The sequence below is a fragment of the Elephantulus edwardii genome, unplaced genomic scaffold (assembly GCF_000299155.1).
Source record: "Elephantulus edwardii isolate Elephantulus edwardi_28Jun2011 unplaced genomic scaffold, EleEdw1.0 scaffold00015, whole genome shotgun sequence".
Classification (NCBI taxonomy): Eukaryota; Metazoa; Chordata; class Mammalia; order Macroscelidea; family Macroscelididae; genus Elephantulus; species Elephantulus edwardii.
The window spans coordinates 15248834-15274893 of NW_006399765.1; the positions used below are offsets into that span (position 1 = coordinate 15248834).

The window sequence follows — 26060 nt, forward strand, 5'->3', positions numbered from 1 at the left end:
CCTCTTGGGAGACATTCTAATCAGCCTGGTGTAGTAGAAGGGCTTCTGAAGGGACAGCAAAAATCCCATTTTTTTTATAAACCCCCATTAACACTAGAGGCAGAAGCGGCACATAAAAGTTCTTAGCTTAGGGCAAACACGAGTGCCCCGGGTAAAGCCTGGTCTGTCCTTGAAAAGTCAGGAATTAACTAGTGTCTACGTGACACTAAAGAAGTATAGGTGGGCAATGTAGCCAGCCCGTCAAAAGTCAACCCACCAACCATAATTGCAATCCCCTGCCCTAACAGTGGCACTCAAAACAGCTATGAAAGCAAGTGGGAGGGGAAACTCGGGGCTTTTTTCCTTCACCACCTTCCTGAGGAAGGAGAAAAGTCTCCACATGTGGAAATAATATAATAAACGCTCTTGAAATTTCAGACGTGTTTTTAGATTTCTTTGAGGGGCATTTTGTGGGCAGAACACTTCAGCCAATCAGAAGAGAGTATGACCACCAGCCACATCCTACCTAAATATCAGCTATGATACAACCCACCTAAGGGTTCTAAGTAGCTCCTTACATGGGAATGGACAGAGAACATCCAATTAGTGTCCTCCATAGATAGAACTGACCACCAAATAGAGAGGGACCTGACCACCAAATAGATCAACTTACCTCTTACTCCACGCACATAAAACCCTTATTGTAACTTTCCTACCTGTGTGTTACTTCCTATCCCCACTCCCTTCCTCTGGCCCAGGGCTAGGGAACTTCATCCAGAGCTGATAAGAAATTCCTTTGTTTTACTCCATCTGGTTTTCCAAGGCCTGTTTTACCTCACATGTTGTTTATAGAATTGCTGTTGTTGCTGTTGTTAGGTGCCATTGAATCACCTATGACTCATAGTAACTCATGTGTTCCTAGTATCATAAGGTTACTATGAACTGTAGTCCACAAGACAGCACCTGATAGCAAGAGTGGAGCCGAGGCCCATGAAGAAAATTCAGTAGAGTCTGCCTCCATGCCAACAGAAAACCCACCAGCTTTGCTATCAATAATGTCACATGATGATGATTCAGGACAACAACCTGGTAAACCTAAGACATGAGATGTTTTTAATCGTTTTGATTAGACTCCCATTGACTTTTCAAATGATGTTGAGATGCCATATAGCAGGCATGCCTGAGACTGTGCATGTATTTGTGGTAGCCCCAAGGATGCCTCTCACCCATCACCCTGTTGCCCAAGAGACGCCTTCTGTGTACTCACAGGCAGTGGACCACGGTGCGTCCCTCTCTCCCATCATACTGCTCCTGCCACTTCTCCAGTCTTCGGACCACTTTGAGCAGAGAGCGCTTGGAGGGCGGTGTGTCCCGGTAGGCTGGCCAGCCGATGTACTGGAGGTGCTGGACTATACGGTACCCATCCTGTGGCTGAGAACACAGACGCTATTAGTGTCATTCTGCTGGAGATGCATTGGGATTCAAGTCCTCCAGATACCTTGGCACTGCACAGAGATCCATTGTAATGGAAGACAGACTTAATGGGGTCTAGGCTATTTTAACAGGGGAGAGAAACAGGCCTTAACTATGTATTTACCTTTATCAATACGGCTTTATCCTCCATGAATGTCCTTTACCTTTGTCTACCTAGAAAACTCCTACTGAGTCTTCAAAACCCAGCCCCTGGGCCACTTCCTTCAGTGAGCCCTTCTGTGACTCTTCTGGGTAGAGTCTTCCTATCTCTGTAGGGTTCACGTGTCAGAACATTCCTTATTGTCCCATCAGACAAACAACTCCAAGGGCAGAGATTGAGTTCTGCCCACGCTGGGCACTCAACACCAAGCCCCCACCAAAGTGCAGTAGTTTACCCATCTTTCCATAAATCATTCATCTATGCTTCTATCACTGAGTAGGTCAGTCCCCAGTAGTGAGTTTCTTTGGAGAAGCAAATCACTCTTCTTCATCTCTGTGCACCCACAGCCTAGCCTAAAGTTTGCAGGAGCCAATCAAAAGCTCTGTCAATTCATGCCAAAAGAATGCACCATAATGGGGAAGTTAGTTTCTGAGTTGTGTATGGGGAAGCTGACCAATGGTAGGCTGGGTTCCATTCATTGCTTCTCTATTTTGGAGCCTTTCCAGGGTCTGGAGCTGGAATTGAGAAAGACATGGCTTTCCCAAGGAAATGATTAAAAGAGGAGTAGAACAAAGACTTAGAGCCAGCCCAGCCTCATCCTCTTCCCAATGCCTCTGTTTGTTTTGGAGAGGAGGGAAGCAGGCAACCATGGCAAGGGACACTTACCCGAGCCATGTTACAGATGCGAAATATTCTATGGATGATGTCCTCGTCAATGTCCGCAGAGACGAACTCCACTTGAATGGGCCCGTAGCACCCGGAGGTCTTCTCAGGCCAATACTGCATGCAGAGCTGGGGCAAAGAAAGACATCTCAGGAAGAGGCTGAGGGAAGGGGATGACACCCAACTCCCTCGTCACTGAACCCTTCTTATTGGCAGCAGGACACGTTGGCTAGTTAAGCAGAGTAGCAAACAGAGGGCTGCTCGTGGAAAGGCCATGCCCTCTTTGGATTGTTGCAAGGCCATGACTCTGGTCAAGATACATGAGGCTAAAAACTTTCTGCCATGTTGACTTCAAACCATGTGTGAAGTTTGATGGACTTCACTTTCCCCATCCTTAGAATGGGGACCGCAGTATCTAACTTAAAGCCCTGTTGTCAAAAGTAAATAGGACCTTCTGAGGGAAGGACAGCTAACATTTCATTTTCTTTTTACCAACAGGAATCATGGCAAACTTTCCTGATCTAAGAGACACCTTCACAATGTCCATTTCATGATCAGGTAATTCTATTTGTTTGTTTGTTTGTTTGTTTTTTTAATTGGCTCTGATAACAAAGTTTACATCTGAATTCAGGCTGCGTGACCCCCACACAGCTCAGTTGCTTGTCCCTTATGGGTATAGTGGGGATAATTATGTTTCCTTTGAACCAAAAAATAAGGGGGGAGGGGGAAGAGACATGCTGCTTAGAAAATTTACCTGCTATCTCTGCTGTTTTTCTGAAATTTGCAGTTATAACTTAGACCTGAGAGTGAAAGACCATGGGTACCTCTGGGTCTAAGAAAGTAGTTCCAAAGTAGAGTTAGATTTGTCCCCCTCAGGATATATAACAATGGTAGGAGTTTGGGTTTCACAACTGAGTGTTGCTACTATCATCCAGTGACTTGAGTCCAAGTACGCTGTTGACTATCCTACAATTTTAACAGTTATTATAAGAGTTATCTAGTCCCTAGTATATACTGCATTGAAACAGAGGAGGGAGAGAACTGTTTAAAAGCGATATATGATTAGGTATTATTGTCACGACAGGAGTCCAGAATGAAGGCTGCATAGTGGAGTGGATTTGAGGGGAGGGATTGTGTAACAATGAGAGAATTTTCTTTTCCTTTTCAAAGAGAAGAGCTAATTGGGGGAGAGGAGTGTGCAGGGAGAAAAATGCAATAATTAATGGAAATCCAAAATCTCTGTAAACGTTCATTAAAATTAATTAAAAAAGAGTTATCCAGTCCCAAATATAAATAGAAAGACAAACCGTGCTCTAAGATTCTAAATTAGCGTTTCTTAGATCTAAGGGTATCGTCAAGAAGAAAAGACGAAAATATCATTGTCACTGGATCTGCTGAACCACCAGATGATACAACTAGGGAGGAAATCAATGAGTAGCAAGTGTGTGTGGCGAGAGAGGCAGGCAGCATCACCTCATGTTCCTGGTTCGCACGGGGCATGGAGGTGGACGCAGCCCCAGGTTGGAGTTGGGGCAGGGAGGAGAGCTAAGATTGGGGCTTCAGGCTTGCCTGGACCACCACAGTATGGACAAAGTCCATGTGTTAGAAAGTTCCTGTCTCTAGAGGTTTCTCAGAAGATGTAGCTGGTGCTTACAAAGACCCACCAAGGCTTCTGAGACCCTTCTGGACATCCTCTTCTCTGGGTTCTGCCATAGTTTATACCAAGTTTGTGGAAGTGACTCCCCCAAAATACAGCAGCCTCCTTGCAGCCGCCACTGACGGAGAGTTTTCATGAAAGGAGGTCTTTGTCCTCCTCTTGGTTGAAAGAGAACAGCCGCCCTGGGCTGTTACATGAGAGAAGATCTTCTGTTCATTCCTCTGCCTCCAGAACCAGCAACAGAAGGGAAGAACCGAGAGTGAAGTGGGAGGAGGAGAGAGAGATGCACATGTCCCCCACCTCCTTAGCTATGGGATCCCAAATTCTAGCTCAGGATTAATATTGTTGCCATCATAGCAGGAGTTGGCTCGGGATGGCCCATGAACCTGTTTTTGTAAATTCACCTTATCTGAGTACAGGCAGAGCACTCCTTTACCAGCGGCAGCTTTCACTCAACACTGGTAGAGCTTAGTCATTGTGACAAAGACCATATAACTTTCAGAGCCTGAAATATTTACTGTCTGGCCTGTTTCAGAGAAGGCTTATCTCCAGATCATTTTAAACCTAAGTGAGATAATGCAAGCACACAGAACTCTAAAGTGGCAGGTGGGGAATAAGGACTAAATTCCACCAAGGACACCTTGGGTGACACAAAGGGTTAAACACTTGACTGGTAACTGTAAGGTCAGGAGTTCAAACCCTCTCCCCCCCGCAAGAGCTGCCATTCTGCAACCCTAGGAGTCATGATGAGACAGAACTGACTTACTAGTAGGTGGTTTCAGTTCTCATTATGTTCATCATTACTGAGCCCATCGAAGCTTGATAGAAATAATAATAACAACAACAATAACAACAACAACAACTATGAGATATCATCTCACCCCAGTAAGAATAACAAAATCTAAAAGAGCAGCCCAATTGGCAGCATCAGGATGGATGGTGAAGAGATTGAGATTGTACACAGCTTTAGTTTGCTTGGCTCCATAGTCAACAGTCTTGGCACCAGCAGCCAGGAAATTAAAAGGTGCATTGCCATGGGAAAGTCTGCTGTTAGGGACCTCTCCAAAGTGCTGAAGAGCAATGGTGTCTCTCTGGAGACTAAGGTGCGTCTGATACAGGCCATGGTCTTCACAATCACTTGTTATGCATCAGAGAGTTGGACAATGACCAAGGAGGATAGAAGGAGAATTGATGCCTTTGAGCTGTGGTGCTGGAGAAGAGTATTGAGAATACCATGGACTGCTAGGAAAACAAACAGATTTGTCCTGGAGAGGGTTAAACCGGGTGGCTCCTTGGAGGCAAGGATTCTGAGGCTCCATCTAACATACTTTGGACATGTTGTGAGGAGAGACCGGTCCTTGGAGAAGGACATCATGCTTGGTAGGGTGGAGGGACAGCGCAGGAGAGGAAGGCCCTCTATGAGGTGGATTGATTCCGTGACTGGGATAATTGGGATGGGAGTGTCAGAGACAGTGCGATTGGCACAGGACAGAGCGGAGTTTAGGGCTTTTGTACGTAGGGTCGCTATGAGTCGCAAATGACTCGACGGCACATAACAACAACAACAACAGAGCAGCAAACAACAAATGCTGGTGAGGTTGTGGAGAAACTGGAACCCTTATTCACTGTTGGTGGGAGTATAAAAAATGGTACAACCACTGTGGAAGGCGGTATGGCACTTTCTCAAAAAGTTGCAAATAGAAATACCATCTGACCCAGCAATTCCTCTACTGTGAATATACCCCAAAGAGACCATAACTGCCACTCAGGCAGATATATGCACACCCATGTTTATTGTGGCTTTGTTCACAATAGCAAAGAGTTGGAAACAACCTAAGTGCCCATCAACAAATGAATGGATAGAGAAGCTGTGGTATATTCCACAACGGAATACTATGCTGCATTGAAAAACAAGGAACTCATGCAATATTATTCAAAATGGGTGACCCTGGAGGACATGATGCTGAGTGAAATATCTCAATCACAACAGGACAAATACTGCATAGTGCCACTGTAGTAAAACGGGACTGACATCAGGGTTGGGGTGAGATTGAGAAAAATTGGATAAATAATGTATACTGCATTGAAGTCTATGAGGGAGGGAACAGTTTAAAAGCAATATATGATTGGGTATTATGGTTATGACAAGAGTCCAGAATGAGGGTTGCCTAGTGGAGTGTACTCAGGGGTGGGGGTGGAGTGTATACCAATGAAGGAATCTTCTTTTACTTTTCAAAGAGAAGAGCAAACTGGGGAGGTTGGGGTGGGCAGGGAGAAAAATGCAACAATGAATGAATGGAAATCCAAAATCTCTGTAAATGTTCATTAAAATTCATAATAAAAAAAAAAACCAATAATTACAATAAAGAAATGATAGATGGAGAAGAGATTGAGGTTTACAATTACAGCTTGTTCAGCTCCACAATCAATACTCTTGGCACAAGCAATCAGGAAATCAAAAGATGAATTGCACTGGGAAAATCTGCTATCGGGGACCTTTCCAGAGTACTGAGAAGCAACAGTGTCAGTCAGGAGACTAAGGTGTGCCTGATCTAGGCCATGGTCTTTGCAATGACTTGCTATGCATCAGAGAGCTGGACAATGACTACGGATGACAGAAGAAGAAAATGCCTTTGAGTTTTGAACGCTGGAGAAGAGTCTTGAACATACCGTAGATGACAAACCATAGAAAACAACCAGGTCTGCCTTGGGAAGCGTAAAACCAAGTTTCTCTTCGGAGCCTAGGATTTTAAAGCTCTACCTCATATACTTCAGGCACTTGGCCAGGACGGACTGGACCTTGGAGAAGGACATCGTGCTTGGAAGGGTGGAGGGAAAGTGCAGGAGGGGAAGACCCCCGAGAGATGGATTGATAACAGTAACTGGGGAAATGGGTGTGAGTGTGTCAGAATCAGTGAGACTGGCTCAGGACAGGACAGGCTTCAGAGCTGTTGTACATAGAGTCACAGGCAATTTGACAGCACATACCAACAACAATAGCAAACACGGACATTTGAGAGATTGTTCTCATCGTCCTTGTTAAATGGCAAAGACGTGCAAGGTTAAGCTTTTTCCTGTGAGGACGTCTTGCTTTCCTGTCCTTTCCATGGGGGGTTAATGGAGCATATTGAGAACAGGGATGTGAGGAGGAAAGGAGTCTGTTCACAGGGGCCTCGGAGGCTGGAAGATCATTTGCTGAGCTGTGCAATAATGACAGAGCCACAACTTGAACTTCATTTCTCTTTGCCATTGGCTCTTCCGCCTTGCAACCTTCACAGTAATGAGGGCCTGGTGCAGATAAGTCTGAGGCTGGCCTGAGAAATTGGAATTAATCAACATTGCCCATTAAAAAAAAAAAAGTAACTGCCTTTATCACCTGCATTGAATTTAGCCCGGCTGGGGTCTGGCTGTGATCCTGACATACGGTACGTGGATCAGAGGCCTCGGGAAAGTCCATTATCCCCCAGAATTTTCAGTCTGGGGAAAATGCGGAATGATTTGTCTCTTTTAATAAGATTTCCAGACCAATTTCTCAAGCTAATAGATTCGACTGGGCCTCAAACAAGGCTCCTGTATTTTGGGACACTGCTCTGCATTTGATTTTCCAGGTCACTCTCCCATGATGCCCCGAGGCTGGTGAAGGTTGTGGGGGTTTTCTAATCCTCCATCCAAGCTGTCTGTACACTCGGGTTCCCTAATTCCAGGAGACCACATGAGCAACTGCGCGGGTGACATTCAGCGGCCGATGTGTGGGTAGATAAGGTATCTGAGCTGCCAAGGATGATCAAGGTCTCCCCACAGCTCCTGTGGCCACATGTAATCTAGTTATGGGAAATGGGACAAAGACAGGGGAGAAACCAAGAGAGCTCCATTCCCGGTGACCCTTGGAGCCTCCGAAATAAGACTTTCCATCAAGAAATGTCCTCTGTGGTTTAGCTCAACACTGTCCTTAGAGACAAAATCCAGATGGTGTAGCCAGGCCGCTCTGGGTGGCTGCCATTTGGACTCAAGTATACACGGTGCTGCAAAAGGCAAGATAATGTGGTAAGGCCCACCTAAGTGGGGCTCACCCATATGGCCCTGGTTCAAATCCCAGCTCTGTCACTTTCTAGCTAAGTGATTTGGGTGAATCTTTTAACCTCCTCCCAGGGTTAAGATATGAGTGGCTGTGAATTTTAATATGTCTCTTTTGCACAGGGATGTGTATCTCCCGAGTACTCCATAAATGTGAGTTATAATTATTAGGCAGTGTGGGAGAGGGTTATTTAAGACAAGGGAAAGGATTCATTTATTTTTTCCCCCCTTTTTCCATTAAGGAGACCTGACGGTAACTTCCTTTTTTGTTTAATACCCAGTCCACTGTCCTTGTGAAAAGCCCTAATCAATCAGCTTGGGGCAACAATGGAGACAAGGACAAACCTGGATATGGGGGTGTTGCTGTGCATGTGAAGGTGGGGAAAGTTAGGAGGTTTTTCTTGAGAGGCACTGAGAAGAGAAAAGGAGGAGGCTGGGAATACAGTGGAAGCGACAAAGGGTAGAAAGTGACTCCTTGTGTCATGGGACCACTTGCGTGTGTGCCTGCTCCAGAACAGAATTCCCTGACACGGCTTCCTTGGCTCTGATAAGAAGCAAACCTCAGGCTTTCCTTGTGTGACAGGACACTCTGGTGGGTGAGCTGTACTGCTTGATCCAGTGGCTTTGCTTTTCCACTAGTTCAAAATCACCAGCAGTCTCCTCCTGCTTCTTCCAGGAATACATGTAAGTTCTTTAGACTGGTCTATGGACAAGGGTAGTGCTGGTTCTGTGATAAACATCTTGCCTTCTGTGCTGGGGATCTAGGTTTAATTTCCAGCCAGCGCATCTCAAGTACAATCATCATCTGTGTCTGTCAGTGAAGGCAGGCCTGTAGGTGTCTCTGATGCGAAACAGGTTTCAAGGAAGCTGCCAGGCAAAGAGACACTAGGAGGAAAGGCCTGACGTCTCCTCAAGTCCAAGGATGGGACCATTGTGCATAGGGGTACCATGAGCTGATGAGAGAGAGGGGCAGCTCATACCACAAACTACTGACTATCTCTCTCTTCCAGCAACATCCCTTAGTACACCCCTCTTACCTTTCTTTTCCCAAGAGTTTAGGGAAGGGTGAGGCTGTCACCACTGCAGAGACATCAAGTGATGCCCACAGGTGGCAGGGCAGCAGGTCGAGTAGTTCCCAGTCTGCCTACAGTATCAGTCCAGTCAAGGCTATGGAAGTGGCCACCCTTCTTCCAGAACAGTGGAGAAGTTTTGCTTTTAATTGTCAGAAAGAATTAAACCCAGCAGAGCCCTGGGCAGCTTGTGTGGACAGCTTGGGCACAGCTGCCATCCATGGTTCCGCCTAGTGGTCTCAATAGCTCTGTGGGCCATGAACAGACATCCTTTGGGGGTGCAAGTTCATGCGTGAAATAGAACAAACACAGAGGTAACCTCGCTCATTAAACAGCTTTTCCTGACTGATGGAATCAGAAAGCTTGTTAGTCACCGGAATAAACATACTCAGAAGAGTTCCATGAAAACTAGCCTGTGGGCCTATTTTAGACTACACACTTTTAAAGTGTTATTTCTTAAGCCTTTTGTAAATGAAAAAAAAACCCCTTTAATATAATAGAGAGGCCAAGTAAATATCAGAGGTTTCAAGAATTTAAAGATGCCACTTATTAAGGTCCTTGCCAACCACGGGTTGAGTGTGGGGGATACCTCAGACCACCTAAATGTGAGATGCTTTAGTTAGTATATTTAGGAGACAAATAGAATAGAGCCATCTCAATAGGTTTCCAAATTTGGATCAATGACTATGATCTAGTAAATCTATTCTCTATAAAGAACCCACTATTATAATTGGCTCTAACACGGTGGCCTGCTCAGGAAGGCCGACTGTGGGTGAGAGGGAAGGGACAAGAGAGACAGGCATCAAAGTTGGGTCACCCAGCTCTCTGCCTGTCAACACTTCAGCAGCCCCACGAGGTGAATAATGCCTCCTCGGCTTGTTATTCTAACAGCTGCTTCACTGTTCTTTCTGGGTGGGGAGGGAAGAGGGAGAGCTCAGGCAGATACCTAGAGTCCTGATGAGGCAGAAGATGAAGAATCGAGACTCTATTTAGAGAGACGTACTGATTAATGGGCCTCTTAATGCAGAGATTGAAGATCTGATCCCTCCTCAGAGGCACCTCACAAGAAAGGTGTGGCGATTTACTTCCCAAACATCAGCCACCGAAAAGCCTATGTAGCACAGCTCTGTTCTGGCACACACAGGATCCCTGTGAGTGAGAACTGACTTGACGGCAACTGGTTTATCGAAGAGACAGAGAAATTACTGAACAGAAAAAAGGAATGCATTTTAGGAGAACAGCTGAGAAGGAAGAAAGGGGAGGGAGCCAGATGGCGAGAGAATAAAGTGGTTTGAGCACCAAGGGTGAAGAGGCAGTTGTTGTTGTTGTTGTATGCCCTAACCTGTGCAGTCCCACCATCTCCAACACACCTACCCCCATTATCCTAGTCATTATCCTCCTGAATCAGTCCATCTCATCGAGGGTCTTCCTCTCCTACGCTGTCCCTCCACCCTCCCAAGCATGATGCCCCTCTCCAAGGACTGGTTCCTCCTTGCAACATGTCCAGAGTATGTCAGATGAAGCTTCAGAATCCTTGCCTCCAAGGAGCAGCCCGGCTTCACCATCTCCAGGACAAACCTGTTTGTTTTCTTAGCACTCCATGGGATATTCAATACTCTTCTCCAACACCACAGATCAAAGGCATCAATTCTCCTTCTATCATCCATAGCCATTGTCCAGCTCTCTGATGCATAGCAAGTGATTGCAAAGACCATGGCCTGTATAAGACGCACCTTAGTCTCCAGACTGACATTGTTGCACTTCAGTACTTTAGAGAGGTCTGTAAGCACAGACTTTCCCATCGCAATATGTCTTTTAATTTCCGGGCTACTGGTGCCAAGACTATGGACTGTGGAGCCAAGCAAACCAAAACTGTGAACAATCTTAATCTCTTCACCATCCATCATGATGCTGCCAATGAAAGAGGCAGAGTAGAGTTTAAAAACAAGGATAAGTGTAATTTATTCTTGGTACAGAAAAGTAGAACTTTTAAGCTTAATCATGGGTCCTCCTAGGATATGAACCTACATTGCTGTCGTTGCTCAGTTAAGCCTGAACTGGAACTGGAAGCAAGCATGGAAATGTGAATTCTCAGGTTTCTTGGAGACTGGACATCCTAAGATGCGTAAATCTCCACTGACGGAGAGAACTTGCTGACATAGGTTATGTGTGTTAGACTTAGGAAAATACTGTGACATGAAGGAGTTAAAAACTTGACTCAAGGCAGTACAGCGAGAATATAGCAAGGCTAGAATTTGAACTCAGGTCTCTTGGTTTCAGAATTTTTAGTCTGTATTTGCCCCCTCTTCCCTCCTCCCCCTTCCCCGCATCTACTCCGATGCAGAAGGAGATGTTGTGGCCTAGTGGGGAGGAAGTTGCACTGTCAGCCCCGAAGCAGCCAGTTCAAGTGCACCAGCTGCTCCGTAGGAGAAAGATGGTCAATCTTCAGAGATTTCCAACCTCCGAAAACCCTCTGGAGGGTCAGCTACATGTTGGTTCCAACTCAGCAGTAAGTAATGAGTTAACTTAGTTATGCCAAATGTTGGTAGAAATAGAGACATGAACTGTCATGAATTCAGACCCGAGATTTACAGAGACTCAGAGAGGAATGTTCAGGATTTTGCTAGCACGTTCGGTTGTGTTTTCATAAGCCGAGATAAAAATGGGGACATCACTGTTTGTGATTTGCCCAGCAGGCACAATGGTGGGAAAAGATGCCTTGGAAATATCACAGCCGCTTCTCTCCTGGGAGGACGAAGAAACGCTGAGGGGGGATGTGTCATATCTCTTCCCCTCAGTTTTCGTCCCACCCTCTCTCATCCAAGTCTGGCCTCACCCAGGTTGAACTCTCACACTTCCCAGTGTGCGAGCCTCAGGAGAGAGGCAACTCAGCTTTCTTACAGGCTTTAAAGCAAGGAAACATGTCTTTCTGCTCCTTACACTCTGGAAGGGAGTTCATGGATGTTGTAAAAGATTAAACCCTTTGTTATTGTTGTTATATGCCCTCAAGTTGCCTGCGACTCAGAGCGACCCTGTGTACAACAGCCCTAAACTCTGTTCTATCCTGTGCCAATTTTATTGTCTCTGACAACACCTAAGTCCTTTACTCTAGTCACTGAATCGATCCATCTCATTGAGGCTCTTCCTCTCCTGCACTGTCCGTCCACCCTCCCAAGCATGACATCCCCCTCCAAAGACTGGTTCCTCCTTTCAACATGCCCACAGTATGTCAGACGAAGCTTCAGAATTTTTGCCTCCAAGGAGCAGCCTGGTCTCACCCTCTCTAAGATGAACTTGTTTGTTCTCCTGGCAGTCCGTGGTATATTCCGTTCTCTTCCCCAGCATCACGGCTCAAAGGTATCAATTAAACCCTTTACTCTTAGCCAACCTATTGGCAGTTCAAGTCAATGAAAAGAAACTTCAGAAAAAAGGTCTACTTCTTAAAGAATCACCACCATTGGAAACCCTATGGAGCACAGTGTGATCTGAAATACATGAGGGTGGCATCAGTTGGGATTGAATAAATGATGACTGTAGTTGTTGTTATGTGTCGAGTCATTTGTGACTCATAGACTCATAGCACAGTAGCTCTGAACTCTGCTCTGTCCTGAGCCAATCTCTCTGTCTCTGACACACTTACCCTCACTACCCCAGTTATTGTGTCAATCCTTCTCATCCAAAGTCTTCCTCTCTTGCGCCTAGACCCTTGCAAGCATGATATCCCTTTCTAAAGACTGACCCCTCCTGGCTACATGACCAAAGTATGTGAGATGGAACTTCAAAATCCTTGCTTCCAAGGAGCATCTTGGTTTCACCCTCTTCAGGACAGACCTATTAGTTCCCTCAGTGTTCCATGCTATGGTCAAGACTCTTCTTCAGAACCACAACTCAAAGGCATCAAATCTTCTGTCATCCTTGGGCAATGTCCATCTTTCTAATGCATAGCAAATAGTTGCAAAGACCATGGCCTGGATCAGGTGCACCTTAGTCTGTAGACTGACATCCTTACTCTTCAATGGTCTGGTAAGGTCCCTAACAGTAGATTTCCCAAATGCAATTTGTCTTCTGATTTCCTGACTGCTGGTGCCAAGAGTATTGACTAGTTTAGTTTTCATAACCTGACAATCCAGTTGTTTAAATGATAGCTCACATCTTCACTATCCTTGCAAAGAAGTCTTGGGCTTGGTTGGTGAGAGACTGACTGTCCAACTTTGGACCAATACCTCCCCCTGCCTCGACCTCAGTCTCTTAACGTACAAGTTAATGATGCATTAGATCTCAGCGGTGGCAGCACTTTCCAAGGCGGAGTCTGTAAGGTCAGCAGGAGAGGACTGTGAGTTGTTTCTTTAAAAGGCAGGAGGCTAGGCTGTTGTTTTGAAGTGGAGAACATCAACTTTTTGGCTTTAGGTTAGAATGAGAACATATATTGCAGTACTTCTGCATGTGCTATGACCTGCAGATCAAAGTTTGCTTCATAAATTATAGCTGTGAAGAAAAATGAACTCATTATTATTTCATAAGTAGAGTTTGGGAAAGAAAAACTTGGAAAAAATCGTGACTCCATGGAGGGATGACATGGGAAATGTTGGAAAGTGTCTAGGGAACACTTGGGTTGTGTCCTCTCTAAGATTTTAGCCTACCAACCAGCTGCCAGGCTGTCTACTGTGGGGGGGCTGTATGTTGTTGCTATGGTGCTGGAAGCTATATTGTCCTACTACTGGTATTTCAATTGCCAGCAGGGTCCCCTTTAATAAGAGCATTTTAGGCTGCACAGTGGAGTGGATCTGGCGGGAGGGAGTGTAAAACAATGAAAGAATTTTACTTTTCAAAGAGAAGAATGTACTGGGGGAGAGGGGTAGGCAGGGAGAAAAGTGAAACAGTAAGTGAATGGAAATCCAAAGTCTCTGTAAATTTTCATTAAAATTAATAATAATAAAAAAGAAGGGAATAAAAAAGAGCATTTTAGCAGGGCATTCAGACATCGAGCGAGGGGAAAACCTAGTGGTCACCTTTCAGAATTTAGCCAGTGCAAACTCTGTTGATTCCAAGAGGCTGTTGTCTGATACTCTACTGGAAGCCAATGCCCTCAGGTTGGAAAGCACTCGGAATACCTGACAGTCACCCCAGTGGGTACCAGCTACTGATGACTGTGGAGAGGGCGCGGGGCTTAGGTTCTGTTCTGCTCTACATGGCATTGCTATGGGTCAAAGCCTCAATGACTACCATCACCAACAATGACTGAGTAGGGCAAAAGGTGGTCTTCAGAATCAGTATCAAGTAAAACACTGAGAAACTGCAGTGGTCCTCCAAGCATACCTCATACCATAAACAAAATACTCAGGTGAACAGTTACCAGAGCACTTAGAATGTGGGAGCAACTAAAGTGAGGCTGGGATTCATTGACCCCTTGGTTTAACTCCAAGTTGATAAGATAGTGTGAGATGGTCATTGCCTGCTTAGTTTTTCCTTAACTGCCCACTGAACTTGAGAATGATGTAATATGTCCCCTGGACAATGGCTTTTGTATCCCTCTGTTTCCTGTTTAGCCTGTTCCTCCTGATTTTGGAAAAGAACGCTCAGCTAGGGTGCAGGACATCAAGAAGCCTCTCAGTGGTTTTAAGCCTTTCTAACTGTTCCTGCTGGTCCTGATCTTGGTCCTAGCGTGACACTTCTGGAGTGTCTTATCGCTCCCAGTTGGCGGAGAGGATCCTCTTTGAAGATAATGCATTCCTTTCTGGAATCTCTAGTGGGCAATCTGTCCTTTGCTTCTTCTAATTTCTAGAAGCTGCCTGCATCCCTTTGCTTGTGATCACATCACTTCAATCTCTTCTTTCTCCTTCCATTGCCTTAAATTCTCTTGCCTTCTTCCCATAAGGACTCATGTGATTATATTGGGCCCGCTTGAATAATACAGGGCATCTTTCCATCTCAGAATCCATAACTTCAGAGTCCCTTCGCATGCAAGGTCAGAGGGCCACCAGCTGCAGGGATTTCAGGATCTGGACGTCTTTAACCAGCTACAATTGAGACCGTTTTGACTCACGACAACCCTATGTCAGAGTGAAACTGTGCGCTGTGTTTTCAGTGGCTTAGGTTTTGGAAGTAAATTCCCCAGAATTTTTTTCTGAAGTGCCTCTATATGAATTCAAACTACCAGCTTTATGGTTAATAGCGAGATGTATTAATCACTTATACCACGTAGAGACTCCATAGATATACTTGCTGGGCACGTTAGACTTCATACTAGAAAATGCCATGGTTTCTATGGGGGATAAGCTTCACATTCTAAAGAGTAAGGATGTGTCAAGCCTGTTCCTTCATGAAATGAACCCCTTGCTGCTTCTCCCATGCTTTCCACCCCATCCACAGAGAAAATAAGAAGACGACTTTGTCAGTGCTGTTGGAATGGGTGTAAGTGTTCTTTGTGATGGGCATGGGAGACACAGAGTCATTTGCTAGCAGCCATGAGTGTCGGTGAAAAAAAGGAAGACTGCCAGGTGGACTGACACAGTAACTGCTGCAGTGGGCTCAGGTGTGTCAGGAAGTGTGAGGATGGCGCAGGATAGGACAGGGTTCAGATCTGCCATTCATCGGGTCGCTCAGGGTTGCACTTGACTCAACAGCACCTAACAAACAGCACCACCACCAAACTGTTCACAGGCCCATTGAGTCTTAACTGGAAAAACCTCTAAGACCAAGTGCTGCTGCTTAACCAGTATTCATCTCGTGCTCCTACGGGTCATAATTGTCTTTAAACAGAATTCGCTGGAGGATAGAATACTGTATCTAGCAATGGCTGATTGGATCAGATAGTTTGGGATTCTGAGCAGATGTGGGCAGCAATGCAAGAAAAGAAAAGCCTAGGAGACCTCACATCTCCTCCTCCCCTTAATTGGCTGCAATTGACAGGTAACTTACGGATAGCCGTACGACAAACCCTCAACACAAGTCTGGAGACTAAACAGTCCCTAGGCAAACTACAAGGTATGATCCTGGCCCTCTCGGGAGCAATCCAGGGATGCTTTGAACAAAATGAGCTCCTGTCCATGTTTCAGGGCTGGCCTCAGCCCTGTGTTACCTTGGCATGAGCGTGCTGGTAGACAGATGATTATGTCACTTCAAAGAACCACTCCTCCAGGTGCCAAGGGCAGCTTTTCTGATGCTCACACTGTGTCATTGTTTATTTTCGCAAGGAACCCAGCTGCTGTGCTGATGATATTTATATCAATAAGTGCTCTATTCATCTGGTTTTAGGAGCTGCTTGCCAGCTGCATATGGCAGCCAACCTCGCAGCACTTCTGAGCCCGATGTTTTTGCAATTTAAAGAACCAATTCTTAAAGGCTGGAGCAACACCTGGGGCAGAAAAATCCTTCATTCACTTAGGACCTCCCATGGAGGGGGAAGATGTAGCCAAGGACCTTGACGTCTGTCTCACCCAAAGTGGGTTTTTTTTTCTCCGTGTCTGGCTTCTGATTTTCCAAAATGAGAATCACAGACAGGACTTCAGAGACTCCACTTCACCCTTGAGGTCACGGGGCAAAGTTCCCTGTTTACCTTTGCAGGTAAAGGGGAAGGACAGGAGCGCCTTCTGGCTCTGGAACTTTGTCAGGCTCTTGGTTCGATAGATTCAATCTCTGCAGTTATTTCTGTTCCCACCCTTCCACTGTTCAAATCTCAATCTTTAGGGTCATTTTTGACCTCTCTTTTCCACATTCAATGTGGAATGTCTCAAGACATTTTGTTGACATCACTCTTGAGACACATCTAGAATTTATCCCGTGGCTACTGCTCTGCTGTGAGTCACCATAATCGGGGGGCCCAGATTCATGCCTTACATCCTGTCTGCTCTGTGCCCTCGCTTAGTAACCATCACCCCTTCCTACACCCGCAGTCTATTCTTAACACAGCAGCCAGAGGGATCTTTCTTTTTTTTTAACAAAGCTCAAATCATGTTACTCTTCTGCTCTAAATCTTTCACTGGCTTCCCATTTCTCTCTAAATAGCATCCTACAATCTTTCTAGGTCCTGGCACTGTTACTTCTCTGGCTCCACTCTCTGCTCCAGTCACACTACCCTACTTGCTCTTTCTCGGTGTGCCTCACATGTATGTACCCTTGCTTCCTCCTAGAAGGAGCACTTCTGCTCTGAGTAGTCACATGGGCGCACTCATTCCCCGTCTTTGGGTCTGTGCTCATGTTGTTGTTGTTGTGTGCCATCGAGTCGTTTGCGACTCATAGCGACCCTATGTACAACAGCCCTAAACTAGGCTCTGTCCTGTGCCAATCGCACTGTCTCTGACACTCCCATCCCGATTACCCCAGTCACTGAAGCAATCCACCTCACAGAGGGTCTTCCCCTCCTGCGTCGTCCCTCCACCCTACCAAGCATGATGTCCTTCTCCAGGGACCGGTCTCTCCTCACAACATGTCCAAAGTATGTCAGACGAAGCCTCAGAATCCTTGCCTCCAAGGAGCCACCTGGTTTAACCCCTTCCAGGACAAATCTGTTTGTTTTCCTAGGAGTCCATGGTATTCTCAATACTCTTCTCCAGCACCACAGCTCAAAGGCATCAATTCTCCTTCTATCCTCTTTGGCCATTGTCCAACTCTCTGATGCATAACAAGTGATTGTGAAGACCATGGCCTGTATCAGACGCACCTTAGTCTCCAGAGAGACACCATTGCTCTAAGTTGACTGTGACCATCCTATAAAAATTGCATCTCACAATGAAAGAATTTTTTTCCTCCTGTGTACTTTGGGGTCGGATCCGACTGGCACAGGAGGAGATTGCCCCTCCTTTTCTAGCACAGCATCTGGTGGATTCTGCGTGCCTTTGGGATTTCAGTGCAGCTTCTTGCCACTAGGCCACCAGAGCTCCCTGAAAGATTTATTTTTTTAAGAGAAAAGCAAACTGAGGGGCTGAGAGGTGGGGAAGGGAGGAAAATGTTCAAAAATAAGTGAATTAAAATCTAAGTTCTTGGTAAACTTTCACTAAAATTTCAATTTAAATTTTTAAAAAAATTTTTTTAAAAAATTACATCTCATGTGTCAGCCCCATTTCCCCAGGATTGAGTTGTGGTGTTGGAACCAGGTACTGAATATGCCGTGGACTGCCAAAATAATTAGCAGATATGTCTTGGGAAAGTACAGATAGAGTGCTCCTTGGAGACAAAGATGTTGAAGCTTCATCTCATACTTCGGGCGTATTGCTAGGAGAGGCTAGTCCTTAGAAAAGTACATTTTGCTTGGAAAGGTGGTTTAGTAAAAGAGAAGACCCCCAAATAGGTGGACTGACATAGTAACTGCAGCAAGGGGCTCAACTGTGTCAGAGACGATGAGGATAGGACATGGTTCAGGTTGTTCATAGAGTTGCCACAAGCCATACTTGACTCAATGGCACCTAATAACAGTAACATGGTAGGTAGTGAGTGGGGGCTTAAAAGCTATTGAGAAGTGATGTAATTTGCAACTATTGGTCTCTCTTCATTGGGAATGAAGAAGAGTGAAGAACTTCAAAGGCTATTAATATTAGTTCAAAAGACAAATGGGCATGTGAACTGTCTCCATCCCCTTGAGGTCAGAAGAACTAGTTGTTGCCTAGTTGTCATTCAGTTGCCCTGAAAGGGATCACAATAGGAGGTCCTAGAAAGAATGGTATACAAGTGTAGAACAGAAGTGAAAATAAGGAAGACTGGGTTTCTGGCTTTGTAGAGACTGGTGGAACCCCCAAGACAATGGCCCTAATTCACCCTTCAAGGCTGGATCTGGACTCATACTTGTGACTCAACTTCCAGCCAAACAACAGGCCTATCAGATGATCATTAAACTTGAAACATCAGCCACACAACATCCAAAGGACAGCATTTGCCTAGAGATAAAACTCAGAAGGCAGGAAGGGATAGGACAGAAGGGTGAATGGAAATGGGAAGCACAGGGCAGAAGTGGGAAGAATGCAGTTACAATTTGGGATCGTAATCAATGAAACATAGCGATGTCGATGAATTGTTGAATGGAAAACTCATTTGCCATGTAACTTTCCACTCAAATCATAAAAATGTTAAAAAGCCTGACACCATGCTATAGGGCACGTTTAACCAAGTTCTTTAGCTTGGCATACGAATCCCTCTGTAAGTGAGCCATGCTGTATTTTCTGGCCTCCCCACACTGTCCTTCTTGCCAGATCCCCCAGTGTCCGGCCACAATGGAACAGGAGCTGTTCCGTGAACAGATCTGCACCCCTCCATGCTTGCTTCCTTCTGTCCCCATTGTTCCCTCTGCTCTGAATGCATCTTCCCAGTTAGTCATCACCTGATGCCCATGACTCCTCCTTCAAGGCCAAAGTCACCTTCTTTTTGAAGACTTCCTTTACCCTCTGGGCAGAATTAATTGCTCCCTGCTCCCGGCCAGCACAGCACTTTGCTGCTGACCTCTATTACTGCACGGCCGCATGAGGCTGGGAGGATTTGCTCATCTGTCTCTAGCCAGACTGTGGGCTCCAGGAGGGCTGAGGCTACAGCTTGGCTCCCTCTATCCTTTTCCTTCTAGACAAGGCCTGTACCACACAGTGTGCTGGGTTATGTGAGTGTCCTTCAAGACAGTGAAAGGGCTGCATTTCAAAAGGCTGTAAGGTTGGCCTTCTCTCCTCCACCTCTTGCTTCCAGGAACTGTCCCATGGCCTGGGCCAGGCTGTTTAAGTATGGGGTGTGCTGTTGGTGCACAAGGCTTAGGGAGAGCCTGAAGGCCAACTGAGAAGAAGGCAGAGTTAAGAGTGAGGTCAGATACAAAGGGGTCAAGGTTCAGCTCCAGTTCTGCCAGTGCAGACGGCGTTGCAGGGGTTTCAAGGCTGGTGGATGTGGCCAACTGCCACATGAGGTTTGTGACCATCAGGTATTTTTCAAGATAGAGACACACAGAATTGGGCAGGGAGAAGAAGTCTCTGCAAGCTCGATTTGATTTGGAACAAGACTCCACGCAGGATCCGGGAGACGGAGTGAGCATGTTCGGCCCTGGGAAGACTTGAACAAAACTCAGAGGCAGGGGTATTATGGCTAGAATTGGGGGGAGCCTGGGGCAGAGTGGGCTGGCCTAGTGCTCCCAGGTGTGGTGTCATTGCCATGGCCTTCAAGGACACTCCTTCAAGTTTAGAGCCTGGCTGCCCTGCCCACCCGAGCCCATCCAGGGCAGAGGCCAGAGCGGCTTCTTACCTGGGCGGTGTCCATCTCATTCAGCATGACCACGGAAGAACAGTTATAGTCGAACACCAACCTCCAGAAGTCTGCCACCGTGTTGGGGAGAGGGTGCTGGGTGACCACGAACGCGGCAGGCTGCTTGTGACTCTGGCAAAGGAAATGGCAGAAACTCGGTCAAACGCATGCCAGTCAGAGACGGTGAGGCGGCCCCCATGGCTGCCAGCGGCCCCGAGACTGCTGTGGATTACACAGCGCACCTGCCTGCTCCCTATCTCTTGGTGCCCTGGCAATGAAGGAGACCTTCTCCTAATGGACTCGCTATCCTCCAGACTAAGACATATCACAGGAGTGCCACTCGGATGGGAATTATCCAAATAAATTACTTATGTCTTGGAACTCAGCAAATGATAATCATTAGAATATGAAATGAAAGACTCAGATTGGCTACTCTGGCAGGCAGGACACTTCCTGGGACCTTAGGGCTAATGTGAGCCCCTGTGTCTAGGTGGGGCAGGCCCAGGAGAGGGCTTCCTTAAAGGTATGTATTACAGCCAGCTCCCTCCAGTCTGAGACTAGAATTGAGATTTACATGGTCAAAGAGGACAGCAGGTCCTGTGAGCCAACAAGGCAAAGCCTACATAATTGAAGAATCTCTCAGACCTGGGATTCAAACCTTGACCTGGACACAGGTAGGCCAGGAGTCATCCATCCATCCATCCATCCATTTATTTATGCATAAATCCCTTTTTTCCAGCATTATTTGCTTTTAAAAAAAATTGTTTTCATCTAAGCACTGGTTAAGTTGCTAGATCTCTCCAAAGCTCAGGATTCTTCTCTGTGAAATAGGAATCGCAGCTCTAACAGGGTGATTGTTGCAAAGGGTGATTAAATGAGATTTACATATAAAAAGGTTGGCAAGTAGGAGTCTGACTGTGAGCCGCCTGGGACTTCATCCTGGGCACCCAGCATCATCCTGGGCGCCCAGCATCGCACAGGAGCCACTCAGAACTTGAGCAGATGTGTTCAGGTCCATTGAACAGATGAGAGAGTGAGGCCCAGAGGCAATGCCCTGTGTGACTCCAGAGCACATCTGAAGCTCTGACTGCCCTTTGAGGGGATATTTGGAGAGACTGGGGGAGCTTCTTCTCTTCTCTAAGTGGTATGTGTAACCCGAGAAATAGTCCACATTCTTCAGAAGCTTTCTTTGGTTCTTAGAGAACTTAGAACTAGTATCAGTAGAAAGATTGAAACAAGAAAATAAGGATGTGATGAGAAAGGAAGAGGGCCCTGCCATCTAAACTTGGAGAAGAACTTGGGAATGACAGCAGGGCATTGTCTTGGGCCATGAATGTAACACAAGCACCAGAGTCCTGTCTGCTGGGCAGTGGGAAGGCAAGGGAGGAGGGTCGAGAAGCGAGCAGCCATTTATTTTTCATGAAAGCCAAACTCTGTGGATGTAGAAAGCTTTAAAAACCAACAGGCTCGAGGTAGAGTTGATGGACCTCGGGCAAGTGACAGGAAGACTCCGACCGTCAGTATCTCACCCAGAAAGTGGGGATAAAAATACCCCAATGAGAAATGAGCCAGGCTCGGGCAGACGCAGCGCCCACCACTCTGAGAATGTTGCTTCCCTGTCTCTGTGATAAATGCTCTATTAGGCCAGCACGCCTGACAGAGCCTTATCGGAAAATATGTTCAAGATCCGTGCTCCTGCCGGGTTTCAGGGATCAGCTGGCAATCCATTTCATGGATAACATCATCCTTTACCAGGGGAAACATTAAAAATTAACCCAGAGGACTTCATAGTTTTCTGCTAGGAGCAAAGCTGCTATGGTTACCAGATAATGCACAGATCGGGCTGGAATACAGAGAAGGACTTTTTATTTATTTATTAAATATGTGTGTGTGTGTGTGTGTGAGAGAGAGGGAGAGAGGGAGAGACGAACAGGCAGAGACAAAAACACAGAGTGTGTATGTGTGAAAGGCAAAGGCCCGTGTAAAATACCCTGTGGACAAAGAGAATACAATCAGAGCTTCAGAGAAGGTATTTGACTCCAGGCAGCATCTAACCTACTAAGTAGAGGCCAGGAGCATGTCTGATCCTTGCTTGACTGTGGAAAGCAAGGAAGGGAAATCAGGACAAGTGGGTGGCATAGCTAAGAAGAACCTGGAATTATGGGTGCACTTCCAAAGGCCTTCCTCTCACCTCACCCATCCTTGCCATGCACATGTATACCTATGAGTGTACACACACACACACACTCTCTCTCTCTCTCTCTCCACTGATGTGGGGAGATTTTGAGCCAAAGAGAAATGTCTTTCTTTCTTCATCTCCCACTAGTTGTAACCAAGACAAGAGTCCTTCTTTCTGGACTCAGTGGCAGGGCTCCCCCCACCCCCCAAATGTCAGGGCACCCTGTAGGCAGATACCAGGGCAGACCTTCGAAACCTGAGATAGGCATTGATCTTCCCTGTTCTCCCTACCCAGAACCTCTGGGAGAAAACTCAGGAGGACTAGAGGTCAGAACGGAAGTTGGCCTTGACTCCAGGAGAGAGCACTCACGTTCCAGCTTGTTCTGGAGGAATGTGAAAGCTCTGTGTGGGCTGGATAGACATGGCCTTGGACTCAGGTGGGGAGACTTCAGCAGGGCTCATAGTCACTTACTGAGGAGTCATGTTAGTTTGAGGACTGAGGTGCACCTGATTGACAACATGGTCTTTTCAATCACTTGCTGTTCTGCTGAGAGCTTGAGAGTGAATAACGATGACAGAAGAAGCACTGATGCCTTTGAGCTGTTGTGATGGAGAAGAGGACTGAATATTCATTCCATGGGCTGCCAAAAGAACAGACGAATATGTATGTCTTGGAGAAGGTGCAGTCAGAGAGATCCTTGGGGTCATTAGACAGTTTGTTGACATGAGATGAATCCTGGCTGAAAGCAAAGAATACCAGAAGAACGTCTATTTTGGCTTTACTTTTTGACCATGCAAAGGCATTTGACTGTGTGGACCATAACAAATTATAGCTAACATTGAGAAGAATCAAAGTCCAGAATAACTCCAGGGAGCTTTAGTGGCCTGGTGGTAAAGAGCACACTACAATCCTAAAGGCACGTAGTTCAAACCCACCAACTTCCCTACGGGAGAAAGATGGGCAATCTCCTCCCATGCAATTTGACTGCCTCTGAAAACCTGCTGGAAGGTCCTCTGTGTGTTGGTTCCGACTTGATGGATACAAGAACAACATAGCCAATTAAGCAACTGACTTCTCAGATCTAAACTTCTAAAGAGGCAAGATATCTCCACTGTATGGAGCAAACAGTGTGCTTAGCTGTTCTTAGGGGCCATCAAGTTGACTATGAATCATAGTCACAGTCATAGAATGAGAGATCTGTGCCCAGCCCTACCCTGTGCCGTCTTCACAATCAATCTCCGATACGCTTCAGCCCATCGTTACAGACACGGTGTCAGTCTGTCTTGTTGAGGGTCTTCCTTTCTTGCTCGTCCTCCCTCCTTTCCCAGAATGAAGCAAAATGTAGGAAGGCTCAGAGAGTAGAGTGTGACCCAGGAGTCTTGAGTGTCTGCCATGCCTTTAGCCCCCTGGGTGACCTTGAACAAGCACCTGGATGAGAGTACATGACCCAGTTCCAAATGTCTCTCCATTCCTGAGGTAGAGCCTTATTCCTGGCAGTAGCTGGAGAATCCAGGAAGCAGCATGCCAGTCAGGAGCATGAATTCCCTGGGATACGCTAGTCCCAACCAGGTCGGGGTACAGTGTCTTTCTTGGACTTGATATTGAGATCGTGAGACTCCATGTAAAGACCAGGAGGCAGTTGCCCTAAGAGAGAAGCTAGGGCATGTCAGGATTCTGGGGATAGATGCCCACGCCCTGACTCCATAGTCCTTTGCCTGCCTGCCTTCTCTTACCCACTAGCTGAGTACTGAGAACCCACTATATGCTGTCCTTATCCTTCCCTTAACAGGAGTTACCTGATAGTCCCAAGGCTAGACCCTAGCACCATTTTTGCATTCTTAGATAAAGGCCTTGCCAGTAGGAAGTTTCCTGAACTGAATCTTGACCTTCAGAAGGTTCTGTGAGAAAGGACCGGAACAGTACTGGGCTGTCACCTCATGTGGGATGATAGGAGCTACTTTAGACTTTCGGTCTATTCACTCTGGCTTTTTATATGAGCAAAGGGTGGGGTAAGCTCAGCTTAAGTCAGTGTTTGGGCCAGAGCCTTCACAGGGGACAGAGGTCTTTGGTAACCAGGATGGAGAGGACAGTAAAACCAGAAAAAGGAGAAGCTGGCTGGTGGAGGCAGTCAGGGCCTGTGGCCCAGCCACCCTCCGTGTTGGAAAGAAGCCTTTCCCTGGATTGCCAGTTGGGAGTATTCCCTGCTAGGGTTCCGCTTACGTCCATCAGCGCTGCGTTGATGTAGTTGCTGGATTCTCCATCCACCGAGATGAGGAAGGGCAGGCAGCGATCCAGAGGCAGAACGTCCATGCTCCGATTCTTGTCATGGTTCCGGGGCAGGAGCCCAATACTGCAGTCCTCAGGCCGGACGCGTGGTGTCACGATGTTGAGGGTCTGTGGGGCACAAGGACAGAGAGACAGGCACTGCTCAGATGGCGGTGGTGGTCCAGCATTAGTTCAGACTCCTTCATCTCTCTCTACCTCCTGAGCTTGGCCTGATTCTTTTCTCAGGGCCCCTGCCTGCCTCCCACTCCTCTGTGGTGAATGCCACGGTCACCTGAGAGCTGAGAGCCTCTGCCAGGAGCTGTGTGACACCGCTCCGACACCCAGGCAGCAGGGCGACGTGCCCACAACACAGCTCCCTACGCCTGCCAACCATTAGAATCAAACTGTTCAACTTGGCCAGGGATGCATTTGACGACAAAACACAAAATAAGTGGTGACCTGGTCACTGGTAGTTACTAGGGGTGACAAATCCCTGTTGTTGTGCTCTGTCAAGTTGTAACCAACTCATAACTGACCCTCCAGGGGGTTTTCAGAGGCTGTAAATTGCACAGAAGGAAACTGCCAATCCTTCTCCCATGGAGCAGCTGGTGGATTTGAACCGTGTGCCTTCGTGATTGCAGCACAGCCCTCCCCCCTCACGTTGTTGTTGTTGTTGTTAAGTGCCCTCAACTTGGTTGACTCCCAGGGACTCCATGTACAACAGAACAAAACATTGCATCATGAAAAGTAGAACATTATTTTGCCAGCATTCCCTTCTGAGAGAAAGGTGTTTGACAGTGCATAGATGCTAGCATAAGCTGCTCAGAGTGGGTGTGAGACCTCACGGGATAGGTTCTAGTGGTCTGGCAATTCGCAGGGCTGGTGTTCTGCAGAGCAAACCAAAGCTTGCAATTTTAGAAGCAGAGACGAGGTGCGTTCATCATGTTCAGCCACCAGGGGTCCTTGTCTTCCACCCTTCCCTCACTCAGACCTCTACCTCTACCCCAAATCAGGACTTCACACCATGGCTCAAGTTTCAGGCAAACAATAGATGCAACTCTGGGGTGAACACTAACACCAGAGAAACGTTCAGTTCCTTAGAATGGTCAACCACATCAGGTCAAAAGAACAAAATTTGCCCAAGGATAAAGCCCTGAAGGCAGGGAGGGGGAGGGCAGACCTATGAAAGAACTTGAAAAACCTGGGGAGGAAGGGAGAGAAGTGGGATTGATTGCGTTGTGGATAATTAATGTTGTAAACCAAAATGAGCATGAAAGGTGGAGTGAAAAATCAATTTTCACGGTAAACTTTTACTCAAATCACAGTAATAATAAT

At 46.6% G+C, this 26060-nt stretch overlaps 1 protein-coding gene across 1 annotated transcript in view; it reads right to left on the minus strand.

Moving 5' to 3' along the window:
* PTPRT (protein tyrosine phosphatase, receptor type, T) overlaps positions 1-26060 on the minus strand; it is a 975109-nt gene that overhangs the window by 6838 nt on the left and 942211 nt on the right. Inside the window, exons 27-30 of the mRNA XM_006881719.1 lie at positions 24681-24854; positions 20282-20413; positions 2279-2404; positions 1247-1410 (exon numbers count right to left, since the gene is read on the minus strand). Of these exons, the coding sequence (XP_006881781.1) occupies positions 1247-1410; positions 2279-2404; positions 20282-20413; positions 24681-24854 (596 nt within the window). The remainder of the gene's footprint in view (positions 1-1246; positions 1411-2278; positions 2405-20281; positions 20414-24680; positions 24855-26060) is intronic.